The sequence below is a fragment of the Haemorhous mexicanus genome, chromosome 9 (assembly GCF_027477595.1).
Source record: "Haemorhous mexicanus isolate bHaeMex1 chromosome 9, bHaeMex1.pri, whole genome shotgun sequence".
NCBI lineage: Eukaryota > Metazoa > Chordata > Aves > Passeriformes > Fringillidae > Haemorhous > Haemorhous mexicanus.
Window position 1 is genome coordinate 17,263,986 of NC_082349.1, and position 22,312 is coordinate 17,286,297.

The 22,312-nt window shown below is 36.4% G+C and overlaps 1 protein-coding gene across 2 annotated transcripts in view; it reads right to left on the minus strand.

The window, feature by feature from the left end:
• The window catches only part of BCAR3 (BCAR3 adaptor protein, NSP family member), an 81,761-nt gene that overhangs the window by 55,107 nt on the left and 4,342 nt on the right, over positions 1–22,312 (minus strand). Inside the window, exons 1-3 of one of the 2 annotated variants that reach the window (XM_059854255.1) lie at positions 17,984–18,005; positions 8,636–8,750; positions 7,074–7,188 (exon numbers count right to left, since the gene is read on the minus strand). In XM_059854255.1, coding sequence (XP_059710238.1) covers positions 7,074–7,188; positions 8,636–8,722 — 202 coding nt within the window. In that variant the 5' untranslated portion in view covers positions 8,723–8,750; positions 17,984–18,005. Of the gene's footprint in view, positions 1–7,073; positions 7,189–8,635; positions 8,751–17,983; positions 18,006–22,312 lie in introns of those variants that run through there. The other variant, XM_059854254.1, reaches the window with a different exon arrangement.

A 22,312-nucleotide genomic window follows, 5' to 3' on the forward strand; every position in this document is an offset into this window, starting at 1 on the left:
GTTCCAGTTCTTTCAATTTCCAGGGTATCAGAAATCAGAAGATTTCATTTTTCAAACCTATTCACTGTTAGCCTATTTGCATTAGCTTTCCAGAGGCAAATGCTTTTCTGCCTAACCAAATATTTAATTGATTTTGACATTAAACATTTGATCCCTACTGGTTGTATGGTGGTTCTGTTTTGGGAGATCCTCTTCATGCACTGTATTCATTTCCCTGTAATGTTCAATCCTTTCATTCTCTTTCTCCATTTTTACCAGGACTAGCTTTAATAAATTGCTTCTGATGTATCTACTTCAGAGTCTGACTACATAATGTTGCTGAAGTTGTGGTCCTAAGATATCTAAATGATAAATGCAATTAAGGATCAGATAGATTATTTATGTTCTAGGACCTCTGCATATTACCAAGCCAATAATCAAAAATAAATGAAATTTTGGTGTTCTGACACTAAGGTAAATGCCCAATAGTGACAGCAGCAGGATTAAAATTCCGCATGATGTCATACCACAGTGACATCTCTGGGTACTGGGTAGAATTGGGACATCTACCTCTATATAGGTTGGCATTTTACACATTGTCCATTAAACTGAATTTTGCAATCTCAGCTATCTGAAATATCACACAGCAACAGATTTTTTTTTTTTTAATGAAGCGATTCAAACCAGAAAAAACAGTGGACCATCATTTGAAGTGTAGCTAGAGTTTAAGAAACATTTAGCTGATCAAGACAGGATTCTTTAGCCATCACGTAAGTTGCTGAAGTAGGTGTTGGGAGATGAAAATTCTTGGGAAAGCCTAGGAATTTTCATAGATATGAGTAGAATGTTTGCATAAGAAAGCTCAAATAAAATGAAGCTTAGTGTAAAATAAAAGAAAGGAAAATAAAGGCAGAGAGTACTGCTCCAATATTCAGTAGGGGACAGAGACAGAAGATTAGAAAATTAAATTTATCAAGTACACTAAGGTAAAGGAGGCTCAGTTGCATTTCTGACTGGTGTTCCCCTTCCCATAGCAACACCAGTTCCTTAAGGCAGGCATGAGCAGTAGGGAAGCATTATTAGTGTTGGTGTTGCCACATACTTTTTACAACATCTTCCAAAACAGAAAAGTTGAGGTAAATGTGAAACACAACAGCTTTCAAAAAGATCCATTCACTGGTGCTAGAACATAAGTCACCACTTGTGGCATGCTGACAGACAGACTTCTATATTTTTCTCTCCACAAATTACAAAAAACTACAGCATCCTATTGACACTGAACAGACCCTTGAAGTTAAGATCTAAATTCAAACTAATTTCACATAAAACAAGGCTTAACTGCACACCAAAACCTCACTCTTCTTTTGTCAGTTGTTTTTCCCAATCAATGGAAAATGTGGAAGTGAAGAACACCAGACTGTGATCTCATGTTGGACACCAAAATGCCTCACCAGAATGTCCAGTGCAAGAAAAATGGCATTAGGGTGAGAATACAGAAAGAGGAATTGAGATTTGTGGATTCCACACTCAGTTCTACTATTCTGACCCACCTACTTCCTGTATGACATATACTAACATTTTTGTAACATACATCACAGTGGTAGTTGTTTTTCACAGGGAAGACTGTATAGTACTCTATCAGCTTATCAAGTGGAGGATGCTACAGAAGTGCAAACTATTATTTTCCTCATTGAATAAAGGAAAATGTCTTGCTTCTAAACCACATGTTCCACAGTTCAGATGAAAGAAATTTCAAACCATGCCAAAAGCTCTGATCCATTAGCACATAACATGGTCCCTACTGGCTGATTCTAATCACTCAGGAAATTTTTAGGCACTGTAGTTACATAGGAAGTAGTGTCATGCTTGTCATTTTTTTTATGACTAAGAACCAGAAAAGGGGCAGTAACTTCCTTAGGAGCATGACTACGTGCTAAGTAATGGGATTGTAGCTGGGCAGCCCTGCCTAAGCTGTGATTACTCTTACTTGCATGAGTCATTGCATTCTTTTCCTAAAGTTTTATTTTGTCTTCAGGTGAAATTGAAAATTGCTCTTTGTCTTCACGTTTACAATTTACACAACCCATCCTTGCACATACTTGATGCAAAGCTGTTAAAGAGAATTTGCCTACAGGATGCAAGAAAGAAAAATTCAGAGGACTGCCTACAATAGCTCCACTGGTTGTGAATTACTCCAGATTAAACTGGATTAAATTCCTCATTGCAAAGCCTTTGTTGTTTTCATACTTTCTATCTACTTTGGAAATGAGTTCATTGAGCTGTGGGATGAAGTCAGGAAGCATCAATGTCCTGAAAGGAGCACAGCACCTCTCTCAAGCCCTCCCCAGCATTCCATTTTAACCTGCCATACCCCTGAGCCATCAGTTTATCTATAAGGCATCACGCTGTCTGTGAATCACCTTGCCACAGACAGAGCACTGGAGCATTGTCCTTGGTGACACCAACCTGAGGGAGGCTGAGAAAGCAGCAGTGTGCTGGTCATTGCTGGCCACACATCACACATTCCTGGGGCCTTCTACGGCCACCCTTGACTTCTGCTTTCTGAAGGAGAGGGGAGTATGTACAGGTGCATATTTTCACCTGCAAAGACACCCAAAAAAGCAGCTAACTGAACAGATAAGTGAGGAGGAACACAACTGGGACACAGGTCCCAAGACCTGTGCTGCTGTAGCTTGCATGCTTTAATTATGCCTAGAGTTGGCATTAGAGTACTTGCCAGTTCCTGAGACTGTTTTCAAATGTGCTTGGCTTACAGAAACAAAGGAAACAATGGGACACAAGATGTGGATTCATTGGAAAATCTCAATTTGTCCTTAAATGTCAGTCTTCCTCAAATAGTCAGGAGAAAACCCATTTACTCCAAAAGCACTGTTCTGCAGCCGCAGTGATAAAATGTAGAAGTAACTACACATGATGAGGACATGGCATGTGTGGATTGCTCACACAGCAGTTCATGTAGATGCTCTGATAAACAAAAGTCAAAGCAAGTTGTTACTATAGACTTGTCTTAGAATAAAAAGGACTCTAATAAACAAAATACTACACTCAAGCCTTGACTCCCACAGATGCCACATATCAAAAGTAACAATCATATCTGTTGGCTAGGAAATTAAGTTTATTTGCTGCTAATTTTCAAGTTAGTCAAAGACATTAGGGCAGATAAAAATGACAATATGAATTGAAAAGTGCTTCAGCACTTGGAATCTGAAAATATTTATTTTGAAAACTATGAGCTATGCCAACTGTACTTTCTAATGTCCTCCCTGGGTTCCAGCTGAAACAGGCTAGTTTAGTCAGCACCCATCCAGACCTCCATAATAAATCTACCAACATGATCTCTTGCTATTTGATCTGTCTTAGGCCTGGACACACCAGGTCCTTCAGAAACTCCCAAAGAGTTACCTGTTAGGAGTTGGTGTTCAGAAACCTTGCAATCCCCAGCCTCAGAAAAGCTTGCAAGCAGACACATCCCATAGCTGATCATTCTGCAAACAATGTTGTAGTACAGCAAGAGAGTTTGAAGAGTTACTCCAACTCATTGTCAGATATAATACAAGAACACTATCATCTTGAACAAAAAATAATTAAAAATTTAAAAAATTATTAAAAATAAACCACACAGATTCTGTGGCAATAATATCCTGCGTCCCTTTCCCTCTCTTTCAATTTGGTATTGAAAATCATGTGAAGCACCTTGTGCTGGCATTGATTAGACAGACCTGTTTCAAAAGTTCAAAATACACTGGTAAAATGGCACTAAATCCAGTTTTCTTTTATTGACTAGTTTTGGTAAATGATACCTTAAACTGGAAAGAAGCTGGACAAGGTCTTATGGGTTCCTTTTTACCAGAGGGTCTCTTTTCCCCTCTTTGCTTTTAGCAGTGGTGAAACTGTTACTGGGTATCTAAGACTTATTGCAAGTTTCTGTAAAAAGTCTCAGACATAGAGGAATTACCTCTCTTTGCCTGTGATAGATGTTTTTCATTTCAAACATTACTGATGTAGAGGCAAGAATAAACAGAGTGTGAGAAAGCACCAGTAAGCAAATTTGGAACTTTCAGTAGATGAAATGGTACTGTCAGAGGTGTTTGTTAACAACTCTGTAACAGCTTTTACATTACTGACTTTCTCAAACAGAGAAAGCAAAAAAACTCCAAACCCTTGTCTCTCAGTAGGAGCAAAACAGACCACACAGGTAGCAATGCCACCTCTGTCATGCAGATCAAGCTGTTCAAAGCTTCCTCTCCCTCTGTTGGCAAAGTTACCAGCGTGCTTTAGTATGAGGTTGGAATCTGACAGGTTGACACTACATAGCACTGCCCCAAAGCACTCTGGCTGCATCTGTAACGTTTTAAAGAGCAAAAGCACCAGAATGTGTAGCTTCAATTACAGTCAAGAGTCAACAGTACAGCAGCATTTAAGTTTTCTAGTACAGACCAAAAATATCAGAGCCCCATTATTCATATCACTGATCCACTATAAAATTTATTCTGCTGGGCTGAAGTAGTGCAACAATTTTGAATATTTATTTTCCTGCTGATTAGCTAATGCCACTCAGAAATCAGTTGTCCTACTCATTTCCCTATCACTGACTGCCATAAAGATGGCATAAAAGCATCAAGCTAGTGAACTTTGTATTGTGTACTCTGCCTAATTCAACAGATTTGTGATCATGTGCACATGTTTCATCCAGCTCTAATGTGTTGCTGGGCATTATGTCAATGCACAGATCTTGGTATTAATTACTGTGGAAACACAGCCCAAGTAGCTAGAGTTAGACAGGATGAATCCAAATGGAATCCAAATGTCCTGAGACATGTCCTGTTCAAAGTAGTTTCAGAATCACGATATTTTAGAAAACAGAAAATGTTTTCACAAATACTCCCGAAACTTAATGTCACTTTTAACCCTGTGAAAATGCTTACTTATTAAAGTGACTTATCACTTGAAGCACTCTCTGGAAACTGTTGAACCAGCACCAAATACAATGTTGTTGTTTAGAGCTCAAAATAACAGCTAACAGAGAAGATAGCCTTTGCTCTGATCCAGTAAGTACATTAGTAGGATATTAGCATTTATCTACTAGAATTGAAAATTTTAGAAGTTTTCTCTAATGTCTTACTACATCAAAGTTCAGTGCTGGAAAACAAGCATCTCAGTGTAACTGATTAGGCACTTTGCTCCTAGACACAGCATTCTGTCAAAGACAGACACAAAACAAAACCGTGTCATAATAGGCTGGAGACCAGATAGCGACCATTAGTCCCTACTGTGAAAACAAACCAGTCTGCACTCATGTATGACTGACTGAACTGATCTGTTTTCAACCTTCCCAGAAATCCTTAATACAATAGGCAAAGAAATTGAGGATGCAAATATCCTAGTGTAAACAGAACTTGGAGATTACCATGTCTGTATTTTTTTCAAGCACATAATTCAATTTTACATTTAATTATCATTAGCCAAAACCCAACAGTAAATGGAGAATTGCTCAAGATAAATGCCCATAAAAATATGAACCACCACTAATTTTACTAGAATTTAGCTTAAAGAGTTCTAGCAATTAACTGCCAAAAGAAAAAAAAAAACCAAAATGGCATCATGCTGTGACTTTGGAAAATCTGTGTCTGGAGGGGAAAAGAAAATATATACACACACCATTTTAAAAGGAAAATTTTTTACTCAAATTCATAATCACTGAAGTCATTAGCAATACATCAAGATTTGATGTAGGCTTAACATATCTGAAGCTGAGAAATCATGAGTTGGAACATTCTGGTGAGTTGAATGAAATGTTGCATAACTATCTACAAATCAATTTACCATGTCAATGACAGTTTGAAAAGTGTAGTGCTACATTGAAAAACTGTAAACTATCCCTGAAAAGCAGTGCTACATTGACAACTGTAATACATTCCACACTTCAGTACCTGAAAATATTACGAAACACAGTTCCAATGCACACAAAACCAGATACCAATTGAAACACATCCAGTTTCACTGCAATCATCAACTGAAATAATTTCCTAATCTGTTCACAGTAGCAGTTACAAAAACATCATATTTACATCCATATTTTAAGACAGTCAAACCTATGAGCTGTAGAAGTTGTGTAATTGTTAAATCGATACTGAACTTGTCAGAAAACATTGAGGAAATAGAGTGACCTGCTTGTACACAATCAGTTCAGTTCCTTCTGAGAACTTCAGTAGCCAAACACATTTTGTGAATAATCAATTTCTACACATGGTCCAAAAGTCTTATCCTGACCAAGAGAACGTAGCAGCAGGACTGTTAGCCAAGTAACGAAGTCCTTCACATTAAATTTGCAAAAGCCTTTGGCAGTGATCTGAAGAATTATTGGACAGAATGAATAATAGTTGTATCTCATTATCTTGTGAACAATTCTCAAAATACCCAGTACAACAAGTCATAACTGAATAACTTCTCACTATACCCTTCCACTCAGACTAGAATGCCTTACAGAGCTTGTTCCAACTCTCATGAATTTGAGTTTAATTTTGATACTGAGCTGATAAAAGCAACAAATGATGCAGTGATCAAGTCTTAATTCATGGCAAAGTCCCTAGTGGAAAAGAAGGGTCAGAACTGTGCAAGCACTCATCCTCTCCTCAGCAGGGATGAGGTGGGATGCACCCAAATTATCTTGGTTTAGACCTTCTGACATGATCTTTCCAAATGAGGAAGATATTTGTGACACAGACTTCCGTCAATTATGGTATGTTACCATTACCGTGTTTTGTTAAGATGAAGACTGTGAGAGCAATAGAAACCAAAATAAAAGTGAAGCCTTTTCTAAATGACAACTTTTATAATAAATACAGGGTATATTATTTTGCAAATCCACTCCAAAATATGAATGTTTGATTTTTGTTAAACTAACGTTTAACAATTCCTCTTATTGTCTGTGCAAAGTCCCCCAGTGATCCGCATTCAGAGCAGTATCCCAGGTTGAATCAGGGTATTTGTTTACATCCTTTGGGAGAGGGAAGCTCGAGGTGCCTTAGCTTAGCTCATTCCTTAGTCTTTAGGAGACAATACAGAACTCTTACCTCTCTTTTGTTTTACCTCCTGAAGCAGCAGGATATTGGAAATGAGGTGTGTTCGGTGGCCTTGATTTTCAATTCCCAGTTTTCTAAGATCAACTTCTGTAAGATGGAATAAGTCCTGTAGCAAACACAAGAGGAAGGAAAATATTATACTATTAATACAGGAGAATTCAAGTGTCTTTCAGATATGTTTGCTGTTTCTGGTACCATAAGTTACCTAACAGCAAATGTAATATATTCATATTTTATATGAGGCCCCTTGTCATGATAAGGTATGTCATTGTAGGAATGAGGCATTTTTCTTTTAAAAAAAAAAAAAATCCCCAAAAGTGCTAGTATTCCAGTTGCATTAATTAATGAAAGAAGATAAATCTCAGCATGAACTGATAGGAATAATGATTTTAGAAAGGAAGGTTTTGTATAATGAAAAGGATATTCACTGTAATAATAGATAACATAAGTGGTGATACTCTTCTGAAGAACAAGAATTTCGCTATAATGCATTTGAGTAATCAAACCTGAACTGCTCTCTTTAATCCACTTTCTCTCCAAAAACTCATTACTATTTTACTTTCAAAATAAGCTGCTGAATAACTCCAGACATTATTTATAAGGCAGTACAGAATTTCAATTTGATGTTGATTTATAAGTCTTCACTCGATGAAGAAAACTTTCAGAGCAAATAGAAAATATATCAAAATACATTTCCTTATATTTTTACTGTTCTGTATTTTCACTGTAAATAAGATAAAGTCAGGTATATAGAATTACAGTATTTTGTTGCTAGCAAGCCATGTTACTGAAAGGGTTTTTTTTCTAATGGAGATTTGCAATTCAGATCCCAAAACACAAAACGAGATTGATTTATTGTGTAAATAATAAGACAGTTGACAGAATTTCTAGCGTGAACGACTATTTCTGAAACTGTAATTTAAAAATCTTTCTTTCAAACTAAAACCACTTCAAAAGCCTGACATTATTTGCTTTTGACTGAGTACTGCTCAAATTACTGAAAGCCTCAATTTCTTAGGTCACTAGCTAATACTGTTTTAGAAGGAAAAAAGTTCTCACTGTTGGAGACCTTCAGTCATGCCTGAGAATGTAATATTCTTTCTCAAATGATAATTCATATGTAACTAATAACATGAAAATAGAGAGTTGCATAATTCTTGCTTCTAATAGATTCTTTTCTAGGTTTGCTCAAATGCAAAAGCTGGTACTAATGTTGAATTCACATGTCAGTAGAAATGATTTTTTAGCTTTGGCAACAGTGACAGAAGGTCCCACTGCTTTTCTCAAAGACCCAACATCTCCCAAATCCCAAAATCATCCTCCAAGAAAGACAACAGAGGACTACAAATGCAATATGCTTGCTCTTCAAACTTAAGCAAAAATTTGTAAGATGGAACACAACTAAGATTGTTGATAACTCCAGTACTGAACAGCAGATGCTTAGGGTAACACAATAGAAACTTTTATAGGCACGTTTTATTTGGGGTTTTTTTAGTAGCTTTAAAGATCTTAACATTTTCTTAAGAATTTCATTGAAAAAGGACAATTCTCACCTCTATACCATCATATTGTTCAAAGAGTGTGCAATATTCTGCAAGACCAAGCTGGGCCAGCCAGTTAGAAATGGGTAGATACTTCATTATCTATTCCTTCCCAATGCCTATGACTCTGAAAAACAAAACCAAATTACAAATAACATTGCTTAGGAACGTTAAACTGAACTCAGCACTTCATAAATGCAAGTTCTGCTATTATGGCCCTTTTTTGGCTGCATGGTAAGAGGTACTTATCTGTGCATAAAGATTTTTACCTTTAATTCACTGTTTCATTGTCATCCTCATACAAGCAGGGAATGTTGAATACTATATTTTGTTTAGCTCTTGCAGCTGAAATAATCTTTTAGAAGATGAATCAACAAAGTCACTTGATACTGCAATATCAATTAAAATATACTCAGGCTTTGTATTCAAAGAATGTTTCTCAATACTCATTCAATGATAATGTCATTCTTCTTACATATGTGACACACGAAGAAGGGCATTAAATGAAGAGGAATGGCAAAAGGAACAATGTTCTCTGTAAGAATATGAAGGGTGTGAATGAAACTGCATTCTCTGTAAGACAATCAAAATGACTAAGATTCTGTGGTGGGTGTTTGTCCAAGGTGGGAACATAGCTTAAGTCAACCTGTTACAGAATATTTCTAAGGAAAAAAAACAACTGCAAGATTTTTACAGTTTGTTCTCATTATGTCATTTGAATTTGAGTTATCTATACATTAAAATATTTTCATTACTTTTTTCCCCAGTTGCTAAGATGAAATAAAATATAGGCATTAAGATGGACATATGATGGACATCAGAAGATAAAAGACATAAAATACTCTTCTGCTATCACTGCTCCATGTATGCAGTTATGCAAGATCTACACAGACAAATACTTAAGCTTCCAAGAATTGCTGCATTTCTGAAGACATGTCTATGTGCAAGTTTGAGCATAGCCTAAATCAATTCAAGGATGCCCAGTTCTAAATCTGTAACCGGCAGTCTGAACATTTTTTGTCTGAACACTGATGCCAGAAGCAAGAAATGCTCATGTTCAGACACCTAGTGCATTGAATTGTATATTTTTGTTCTGTTATTTCATTTTATTTTTAGCTGAAGATCTTTCTCTCATCTATACTTAAGAAGTAGTTGCTCATTAGCTCTGGATTAACCGACTGTAATTATGACTTTTCAGCTATAAACAACACATTCTAATACATCTCCTTACTCTGAACACACAAGAAGCTGCCCCAAAGGCTGACATGTTATGGTCACAAAGAGTCAGTGTTGCTTTCTGTGAGATGGGGAAAGCCATTTAGCATTTTCATAATTCTCAGAACACTAGAAAAGCTTTGATGTCTTTCTTCTTTGGTTTTTTTTTTTTACTTTTAAATAAAAATTGCAAACGTAAAAATACTGTTCTGCAGAAAGGTAGACCACAGTAGCAGTATTATTTTTGCCAGTGGACAAGACATTCTTAGAAATGTTTTAAAAGCATTTCAGTTAGAACAGCAACAGTTGGCAATACACAAAATGTTTTGGACCAGACATTGTTTTGGAAGTCTGTGAATTTTGCCTCAGTACTCAATCTTGGAAAAAAGTCAAAATGGTTGTGTTTCAGAGACACATGCACAGTTACACTGCAGAAGCTGTAATTCTGGAATTTGTCACTTCATAGTCTGTTAAAGAACAAACCTGCTAATTTGCAAGTCACGTTGTGAAATCCCTCTATTATCCATTGGAATACTGTGCTATATTATTTGCTTTATTGCAGATTTTTCATTATTGTGAAAGTATTGCAGGCTATGGGTAATGACTATACATCTAAAGAACTGTGGCATTCCAGTAACTAAGAGTATTTTGTGGAGTAACATTGACCAGAAAATCTACACATTTAATTGACACACCACAAAAGAATTTCCTTGAGGAATGTGAAAGCCACAGAGAACATTCTTATGTGAGGCGAGGACAAGCTCAGCCACTGACATCTTTCATTTATGGCTTGCTTTAAGCAGGTACTTTCAGACTGCAAGATCGTCAGCATGAAGGGCATATGATTCTCAGAGAGATAAAAGGAAAACCACAGCTGGTTGGCTAAAACATAAATAAAACCATGGACAAATACCTCTTTTCTGGTTCATACATTTTAAAGTAAGAGACTTCAAATTTGTTGTCATAAAGGACCTTTTTTCAAAACTGTTTAACAACTTCAGTAAGAATATATTTTTTAAGACTACATATTTTATATTTAATTGTGAATACTTAAGATTCCATATTAGTACATAACAATTTAAAAATCTACAGTAATTGCTAGAAGTCATCACTCTTATCATCCCAGAACAAAGAAAAATTTTGCATTAAGCATGAAAGGAATCCTAGAATTTCCACAGAGCAGCATTCTCTTTAACAATACAGTGATAAACAGTGGCTATCTAATCTTACTTGGCCAGCTGCATTTGCTGTTATTAATTTATACCAAAAAAACCCTCCCAAAGCAACAAATAAATGCAAGCCAAAATACCAGTACCCCTGGTACTGGTCCAAACCCCCATACAAAACAAAATTCATACTGTTGTATGATAAGATACTAAAAAATACAAAATGCTAAGAAATGCAAGAAATATGCTAAGATACTAAGAAATACAAATTGCTTTCAAATACACTGCAATTACACCTCGAATGGGACTATTTTTGCATTATTATGGCACACTTTCACATGCTTTTAAGTCTTTGCTAACACCTTGGTAGACTTATCCTTTTTGTTTTAATGAAAAATTTGTTCCTACAGCTGAAGGAGAAGAAAAAAATTCCCTTTCTCTCAAGGCAACTAATTGCCTTTCTGGTCTTTCTGCTAATGGTAGTTTTGGTGAATAAACTCAACTCTTATTTAACCAATATTACACTGTTCATTGGATGCAGGGTACAGCCTATTGGTCAGGACTCAAGACCTATTCATAGCTTTATCAAGGTTAAGAGTAAAATGGAATTGCAAAACAAATTGTAAAACCCACTAAATATATTATCATGAGATGTGGTTGTAGGCAGAGGGAGTTTCCTATTATTCTACTTTTACATTATTTATTTTTATCTCTGAAAACAGGATTAACTTTTCCTTAAGGCAGGTAATGACAACATTTTTTAAGATGCAAAATATGATTATGAACACACTGGCAAAGCAGATTTTGGGCACATATTTTTTCCCTAATAAGAAATTAATATCCTTCCTTTCCAGGGAAAGGAAGGGAAGAAAAATTAAAATGACAGCATGTATTACAGAGAAATACAAGATCTCTGTCCTATTTATCTATTCTAAAAAAGTCAGTTCCTGTACATCTAAGGACCTGCAAAAAGAGATCATCATAGGTTTTGTCAGGTCACCAGATTTTTGGGATAGAAGCACTAAGGCTACATGACTTGCTTCTATTTATCAGTTAGACTTCTATTCAAGAGGGAAGTTATTCTGGACTCCTTACATGGAAGTCTTGCAGAACTATCCACATCATTTATACCATTTCACGGGTTTTCACATAAAAAGAAACAATTTAAATCTCACCTAGGTTTGTATCATTCTGTTTCTGAACACCACCTGTTCAAAGGCTCTAATGAAATCAAGTTGCTGCTAAAGGGTTACAAAAGGAGCAATAATGGGAGATTCCTAGCACAGCTCTCTGATCTACTGAGCTGAACTTCTGCTTTCAGAGTGCTTTCCTGCATTCTCTCTCACAGTTGTGGCCATGCATATAGGGGCACACACGATGCAAATGCACAGAGAAAGGTGTTTTATATGTGGCTTTTAAATCCAGTTGTTCACACTACAATTCTTTACTAGACTGATAAGTCATTGGTTCTTTCCTCTATCACATTATCCCAGAACCATTAAAAGATGCTGCTACTGTTGCTGCCTTGTAATACTGCAGACACAAGGTAAATAATATGTAGTATCAGATTCTTACTTCAGCTGTGGTTTTGTCAAATTAGCATCATCAATTTTTAAAAAGTGTGTATGACAAAGGTACCATGACTGAGTAACTCCAAATCACAATGTGATTATAGTAAGTATTCCAGGCACAGTAATTCGTGGTCCTTTTTCAGTCTCCCTTTGGGATTCAGGCAGTACTATGACTCAAGCCACATATGGTATAATCCTGTCCCCAACAAAATTACTCATGTGAGTCAGCAGAGCCAGCAATTTCATCTCATCCGGAAAGTAATTTCCTTTATTGTGCCTTTTCTCTTTCAGCAAAATTGACTTGGACTGTATTTCCAAATTAAAACTATCCTCCTGCTGTGACAAAATAATTTATTAGTATAAATTGATTTACTAGACACTTGCCCAAGTAAGTTTGCTTAAGGTTTTTAATCACTTGAACTTGGCATGCTTTCCTAACTTGAATGAAAGGCCCATCAGTTTTGTTTTCAGGTAGATTCTGATGTACTTCCACTCCAGATGTACCTTTATCTTTCTCTGTCATTAATGAAATCAACAAACCCTCTAAATTACAGCCTCAGTAAATCTGCCCTTCCATTCAACATCATGCACACCTCGGGTCCTGTGTTGTGGCACTGAGTAATAACACTGAGCAAAGGTCTGTCCCCTTTGCTCATGACAACTACTTGTGCTTAACTAAGCAATTCATTCAGGAATGTTGGTCATGAAGCTTATGATGTCACATCTCAGATATCTTACACCATAATACAAAAAAACTACCTCTTCTTTTGGAGACCAGGTCATAATTCTCTTTCTTCTCTCTCTTTAAACAATTTGCCAAGTGTAAGACATGCTGTAAGTAGTACAGTTAATTTTTGAAAATACACAGATTTACAATTTAAGACAGTAAATCTATGTATTTTGGAAAAAATCTCATAACTGTTTTATGAAAGGAATACTAAAGGCAGAATGGGAAAGCCAGAAGGTGTCAGTCAGTGACCCCAAAGCTTGCTTCATCTCCACAGAAGTGTTAAAATTTTATTGAGAAAAGTAACCTTCTTCTCTGAGATTTGTTTCTACAGTAATGGTAATTTGCCATAATTTCCATGACACTTGTTCTAGCCTACTGCCTTCAATAAATTTTGCAGTTAAGAATTGGACAAGATTCTCCTAACCTAATAGAGCTATAGGGTGGTAATGCACTTAGTAAAGTCTGTAATAAAGCCAAGTCCATCTTTTCTGCTAACAAAAAGGGAAGGGCACCTACAAGATGGGGCAAGAGACAAAAGCAGCAGAAACACCTGAAAAGCAATCCACCAGCAGAATCAAAGTGTCAGATGCTGATCAAACAAATACTGGTGCTGTGCACTGGTCAGTCCAGAGGAAGCATTCATTGGGCCAAAGACTGTGGCTAAAAGGAGTTGGAAACTTGGACCAAAAATTCCTTCCTCTCCATGTTCATAGGAACAGAGCTTGACACATTGCACATAAACTGGATGACATCACAAGCAAATTATCTCCATTGGTTTTTTTTCCAGATCGGAACAATATGCAAAACCTTGATGTTTTGGTTAACTCTGCATGAAAAGCAATTATAGGAGAGAATTACTCATTGTGTAATAATAAGTACAATCATATTCCAACTCTGGACTTATATGAAAAGACATCTTACAAGTGAAGAACTACCTAAGCAAGAAAGTTTCATAGATGGGAATGTGACCTATGTAGAAACTTTATGTACAGGGCCTCAAGGGTGAAGAGGGAAAAAGAAAGCACAAGAACATAATGTAAAAAAAGGCTTATGTTCTTACAGTGATGACGGTGTGACAAAATGAAACAAAGAAATAAAATTATCAAAGTAGTACCTCTGATAAATCCCTGTTATAACATGTAGAAAATATACAAGAAAAATCACAAAAGATGATGTGAGAGAGACTTGACCTGATAGAGAAAATTGCCCAGGAAAAGGGGTTGTTATTTCAAGTCAACTCAGGTGTCTTCTTTCCTTCACTGTACATCCACAAAAAACCTTGTACTGCCACAAAGCAAGCAATGGCAAGGAGCTGCTTATACAGCAAAAGTGAAAATTTGAGACATTAAGCATCCAGTCAAATCCTGTGACAGGTTATGGACACCTCTGCAATCCAGAACAGAGTCTGCATGCACACACAAACCCTTTCTTGTATCCTGGACTGCAAAATAAAGCAACCGAGGCACAGACTTCCTTACTTTGGCCAACTGTGCTCTGGGAGCAACTCCAATAAAAAGTTTGGTAATTCTCTAGGGAGTGGCAGCTCTGTCACTGTAGCTTTTTAATTCACTGCAAAACTCAAGGCCCTTGAACACGAGAAATTATAAAGCTGCATGGAAAATTTCAGTTCTGATTTGTAATACCCAAGAGGTTTAAAATCTGAGTTGTTTTATTTTTTTTCTCTAGAACAATCTGAAAGTCTTTTAAGCATACCAAGTTGATGCATTCTTAAACAGTCCCTTTCTCTCTTAATGAAAGAGACCTTAATCAAGCTGGTCCTATCTCTTTATCCCAGGGGAGTCTATGCAGAAGTTGTACTGCTGAAAAGCGACCAAAACACATATTTTATCATATTTCATGATTTGTTGAAAAGAGGTGAGTACAGGAATACAGTAACAGAAATAAGGCAAAACTGTGCACCACCAAATAGACCACTATCCTGCAACACTTCATTCTCAAACAGATCAAAACAAGTACTTAAATCTAAGCAGTGGCTCTATTACATTGAATTTGAAATACAAATGAAAGAATGTCCCACCGAAACTTCTAAACCACCACATTTCAAAGTCATAATCAGTATTTACAACATAAGTTTTAAACAAAAAATATGTATTTTAAAAATCCTAAGACTGTGTACATATAAGATTTAACTTTTACTCTTCTTTCCTCTTTCTTGGAATTTCATTTCAAGCTTTTCCCTGTGACTATTAAAACATAATTTAAGACTCTGAAATTCTCAAAGTTCTATGGAAAACATGAAATTTAAAATGAATTGTAATCTTTCAGAAATACATTTAATTTTTGCCATAATGTAAATGACAAATATAAGTTTGCTTGTAGGATACCATAAGCTGCAAGCTTCTTTTCATATTTATATTGCCACCAATTAGAAGTTTGTGTACTACAAGCTAGGTAGACATAGGTGAACTTTATAGATTGTTTATAGTTACATTGTGAACTATCACATTTTCATCAAATGAGTTTAATTAAAGCACAAGTCTGATAATCTTGTAGGGTAAGGATATGATGACAACTCCTCCTAGTGGAACCACATCTGACACAACGGAATTCAGAAAAATACAGATTTCCTGGTATCATGGTAGGTTTTTGCTGGTACTAGTTAGGTCTGCACTTTTTCTACCCTTAACTGAATTAAACTAGTCTCATCCAACAGTACGACAGAAAAAATATCTATGGGCTTTTAAGGAAGGTGAAAATAATTTCACTTTAAAGCTTGCTGTTACACTGGTATAACATGGTTTCTATACATAGCTGAGAATCAGATTTCAAATTAATCTAAAGCAATCTTTTACTGTAGGACTATGTGTCACCACCATCTCTTAAAACTGTGGGTGAGATGTGATGTAAAGTAACTTACATTTATGGTGAACAATGAAGCTCTGCTGATTTACTGCTGCTGGGAGTGCAGCTCGCTGTGGCTCCTTTTTGTTTCCTCTTTCACTCATACTTTGTTTCGACAGTGCCAGGAATGATTTCCATGTGAATGAGTTCCCTACACTTATCTGAATAGACTACTCTGTTCACCCAATTCCATCTCCAAGGCTCAGACTGTCACAGACATTATACATGCTGTTCAGCCAGAACCTAGAGGAGTGGTTTTACCAGAATAGCTCAGAGCAGACAGAGCTATTAGGAATATGCAGTATCACGTAATATGCTGAACAGCTATCAGTACTCTAATTCATTTATTTTAGTCCCCGATTTGCTTCATGTTTTCTTGTTCAAATTGTTTTAAGTCCAATAGATTTTTGGTGAAATTTTGAGGCGTTGTTGTGAAGGATATAAAGATATTGGATTCCTTGAGAAGAAACTATTAGCATAAATATTGTTGGCAGTCTAGGCACTGAAGCGATACTTCTAACATGGATTTTTATGCCAATCCAACATTTTGCAAATCTGTTGCAGACTAAAGAGAAACAAATACAAAACATTACTCAACTTGTATACGCTGTTCTGGCCAATGTTTGTGTAAAGATAAATTGTCTACAAAGTACCAATCAGGAGTTAAATACATACTGACTCAGCAATTCTGCAACCACACAGCAGATTTTCATACCAGACATCTCACAAGAAATGCCACAGACATCAAGCTACTTTATGTCAGACTTCAAATCAGGTATTTTTACTGGGTGGGATGTCAATATTATCACCAGTAGCTTACAAGAAACAACTAAGACAGTGGTTCATCATTCTTTATGTATAGCTTATGGAAGACATAGGCTAACCACCTCATTTATTTTCCTTACATACAGGAGTGTAACTTTCTCTATTTCATAACCTCAACATAGTCCTAATTATTCAGCCAAAGTTCTAAAACAGAAGCGGCAGTTTTTCACACAATCTTATTCAATTGCAAACATGATGTCACTCATGTTCTGGGTAGCAAAAGGATAAATGAGTTTAAAAGATGGTCTATGCAGATAAAACAACAAATAAAAAACTATTTAAAACAGACCCAATCAAGAGCTCTGAAAATTCTGACAGGATGAATTACTAACAGCTGTGATAGTAAATATCCCTGTATACTTACATTTTTACAAGAGTTCTATAAGCAAAATTTTGTCCTAGGAAGAGACTTTTGGTCCAATTCATGCAAATGTTCTTGCATTGCACACATAATGCAGATGTGGCACAAAGCTGCTCCACTAGTACAATTTAGTTCAAACAATTTTGGAAGTGTCATTTTGCTCTTACAGATTTTAACAATACGTGGCCCAGTGGCCAGTACTGTTGGCCCAGTGCATGGGCAGAATCCTAACTCCATCTCTACAGCCAGATTAGTCATTGTACATTCTCCTGCCATTGGTCTAAAGTTAAAATGAATCTACTGTGTATGTTTTTTGAATCTCAGAAATGGCAAATGTTTGTGCTTAATGCAGGTGGTATGACAGCAATCAGGTGATCAAGTATTAATGAACCCAGCACGTCACCAGACAAGACTAGTACAAATCTCCAAATACATTCAGTACAAGCAACTTAGCAGATCTTTTGAAGGCTACAGCTAATTGTAACAGTATTTATGTGATCAGACTCAAATGAATAAACAGAATTAAGATAATCAAACACTTAAATAGAAAAGGTTGGTCACGACTGTCTAGTCTTTCCTCTTTCTTTGTGTCTGTGTGGTCTTTTGTAGCTAGATGAGAGTTCATCCTACCTGCACAAGCAGTGTGTTAGTTCAGTGCTGAAACTGAGCCAGTATTCACTGTTGAAAAGACTCCACAGCTGCTTCTCAGCTTGAACAGCCAGAGCCTATAATGCATCCAACAGTTACAGACTGTAAATACATATGCCATATAATCAGAAATCTGATTAAAGCTAGCATGCTAAGCTCTCTGTGGGGAGAAAGGATGAAGAAAAAAAGGAGTTTACATCGGTGATTCTATGCTAAAATTTTACTGTGGACTGATCCAACTTCATCATTCCGGTCCTGCTCCTTTCAATTCCTCAGCCATATCAACCTAGAAGTGCCTCATCTCCATTGCACCAAATCTACCATTTGTGTGGTGAGATGCTAAGTTAGATACATGGAATGGTATTTTACTGGAAACACATAATTGTGCCCCTGCACAGTGTATGTTTTTTTAAAAAAAAGTGCAGATCCAGGACCATGGTCTGTCTCAAGTTCTATAACTACTAGTTACTGCAATGGGTTTCTGAAATGTTTTATCATTTAATACATTCCTTTTCAGCTCTTCCACCCTTCAGAATAGGAAGGAAATAGAAGGACTGCAATATGTTTTTAATAAGGCTGCTCAGAGACACAAAGCCTCTGAAAAAACCACACTATTTCTTTTTAATATTCTTTTTATTTGCCTTCTGCTGTTTGAATCTTTATGGTTAACTTAGGTCTATCTTTCAAGAAATTCTATAAATTTGTGTTCTACAAATAACACAGTTTATTTTTCTTTAAAGGCTGAGATATTCACATGATGAATTAACTCTAGGATTTGAGTGCTTTCTAATCTACAAAATTGATTTGTGATAAGAATCAAACTGGCAGCAGAAATAAAAAATAAAAAAATACATCACAATGTGTTTGCTAAATCATGACCAACAGACAAATATGCTTTCAAGTTGTGCTTCATTCTGCACCCACGTGGCAGTTTTTGCAGTGTAACAAAAGGAAGGACTATGGTGGCACTTCTCACATACCCCAGTGCTAAATCAATCTTCCTGGCTTAAGATACTGGCAAATGTGGTTTGAGCAAGCCAAGCTAATTTTGCATTGAAATTGATTAGAACAAAGAGTTTAGTTTATCTCAGCTTGGTTTCTCCTTTTCTGCAAGAGTTTGGTAGTCCTGAGCCCTTTTACTCTGCAAGCTGCCTTTGCTCTTGTGTATATATATTCTTCCTGCTTGGCTGCTCTAAACTCCTTAACTGTGTAGTTAACAACAGGATTTGTCTTCTCCTTCCTGCTCTTTGCCTTTCACTCTCCCTCATTAGTCTGGTACTCCAAGCCACAAAGTCATTCCTGGTACATTTTCCTATCTATTTATGCACTCATTTTTGTTGACTTTCATTTTACAACAAAGTCATAAGAACTGTTTAGGAGTTAGGAGCAGAACATAACATGCTAGTTGCTACCTCCAGGTTCAAAAAGCTGCATGATAAGAAATAAAAAAAAGTTACCTTTGAAATTAAAAATTATTTCGTTTTAAATTCAACACCCTCAGAAAGTAGAATCACTTGCTGATTTGTTTCTTTTTAATCAACCCATAATTTAAAAGAAAAAGAAAAGTAGTGTATTTCTTGAAGATGATACAGAATATCATCTGAGAACAAGAAACCGTAGAATCATTTGGTTGGAAAAGATCTTTAAGGTAATCAAGATCAAATAAACAGGTTTATTAAAATAAACTATTGTATTCAATGAGAATGATTCTGTAAGGTGTTGGGCACAAGTTTTAATATAAATTTTAATTTCAGTATGGTGTTTTCTGTGTTTTCTAAATGGAATGTCCTTTTATACATGGCAGTTAGACCTAGAATTCACAATACTATGTAACTTGCACTGAGACAACTATCAATAAAAAAATGGCTAATTATCAATAAAATTTGGGCTAAAAATGGTAATACATGGGAAGCTGCTTTATGGAGAGCTCAGACACAAAGGAAAAGATGGGTCATAACCTCATTAACTTTCTCAGTAAGCCAATCTGTCTGTAAAAGTCAGATAGATCCTTTACTTACATGTGATTGTATACACAAAAAGCAATAACTTGGTTTGTAGCACACATTTGGACCCAAACAGCTAACAAGTTTAAACGTTAAAATACTTGAGTTCCAGTTGGAGAAAAACACTAGTAGCAAGTCAGGAATTTCTTTGAATCATCTGAGCTTACAGGCAAAAATGCTACTAGTCATATTTTTTTAATGCAGGGCAAGTCTCATAAGCAAAGAACTACTTCCTTTCTCTTTGAAGATGTGGTATAGGCAGTGCCAGGAGTACTAGAGACAGATAAAAAGCACCACAGGTAGATAAAACAAAATGCTGAGCCAGTCTAAACTTGCAATGCCAATTCAAATTTGTTCAGAGTATTTTTGATTAATTTTGTGGTAGCAAGCCTAATTCCTTACCAAATCTGTCTACATACCAGTTTTATTGGTATTTCTGCAGATAGCACAAAGGATTTCTTTCCAGTCCCTTCCTGCTTCTCTCCTACTCTGTGATGCACTGTTACTGCAGCCAAGCCATGAAGCATCCTTAAATGGAGGCTGGATTCTGCTGATTTCTCATCATTATCATCAGTCATCCCCACCGAGCTTTCCTTACCTGCTGACTTCTGTTCTGCAGAGTTCCTCACAACAAGCTCCTGCTAACACTGTGCTCTACAGTGACCCTCTCCCTCAGAAGCTCTCCAGCCTTGCCTCACCATGTTCTGTAACAACCTGCTCCAAGAACAGCACGAATGCAGAGACAGGATGATCCACACTACTGCAGTGTAGGACAGCTTCCAGTAGAACTTTGGTTCTCAAGTGTAACTTAGAGGATCTCAGCTGAGGTTCAGAGCAAAGCTGATTGCTTCAGCCAAGCCCTCAATTTGCAGCAATATCTGAACACCTGGTCAGTTACACAGGTGTATCTTAGTTTGAGTTAAAATCCTAATGCATTGCAGCTGAAGCACTGGGCTCCTACCTGTTAGTATTGCTTTGCCTTTGATTGTGTTGGCTGTAATCCTGCAATTACCAGATAAACTTATCACAAATTTTATAGTGTATATGTGCAACCTGAAAGGAGAGTTTCAGTGCTTTTAAGCATTGGAGTTTAACTTATTAAATGTTTCCTCTGCCTGAAGCTTTAGGTATTCACGTTAGAAGAGCAAAAGACAAAGATGGCTTAGTTACAACTCTGCAGTGGTAACAGCAGCTCTTCCTTGATATATTTCCCTTCATTTAATACCTCAGCTATTTCAAAGATATTCTTAGTGTTTACAATACAGAACTAAATCTGCATGCAAAAATAACACAGACTTGCACGTCAGCAGTTGTATTCCACAAAATGGAACTAAACCAGAACCAGCTCATCTCCTGTCCTGGAGGTCTTGCTCAATAGCAGGCTTTCCAAGCAAGCCTGCATTAGGCTTGCTGCAGGAAGAGAGTCTGGTCTCTGCTGGAACAGGAGGGTAAGCGAGTTTCAAGACTGACAGCATTGTATTGTAGAACCTGAAGTTTATTAGCACAAGTACCTATGTTAATTTTAGAAGTCACACTGATAAATCTAGCAATTTGATGAAGGAAGTGCACCAATCTGTAAAACAGTAGTCTTTGTACTAAAGTGTATAGTTGAGAGAATTCTGTTAAAGTCTCTCAAGTACTTTAGGCTACAATATGAAAAAATTTCCATATGATACTTAACATTATATGGAAATGTTCTGCTCTCAGTTCTACTGACATGGCTAGGCATGGGTGTACAGGACTTGCACACAGAGAACAGTGGAACACCCTTCAAGAGCACTGCATTTATTGATGGTCCCCAAACTTCATGAGCAAAGTAACATGATTAGTTTCCTAGACCATTTCTGCTAATGCTGATATTTTAAAATTTTATTGCAGTTTTTTTGAAGTTGTTCTCTTTCTTGGTATAACTAAACAACTCTATTTTATCCTGCTCCTCAAGTTATCTTGTCCTTTAACTTTTCACTTTTCCTCTTACAGTTTCATGGACTCCACTTCTAGAGAATCCTTCTAATAGTATTTTCAAAAAGTAGGAAATAAACTCGGTATAATAAGAAAGGCACAGACAGATAAACGTGAGATGCAGTAAAGAGGAAGAAAAGCAGTGGCTAAAACCAGTCAGATGAAAAGACATTGAGAAAATTTTAAGTTGAAGTAAGTAGGGAAAGTAAAGAGAATGGAGAACGGGAATCTACACAAACCAAAATACATAGCTGAAAGCCTGCAGTAAAACCATGATTAGAAAAAAAGCTGACACATGAGAATGACTAAAATTTTCCTTGTTTGTTTTTTTTTCCTTACTGTTACA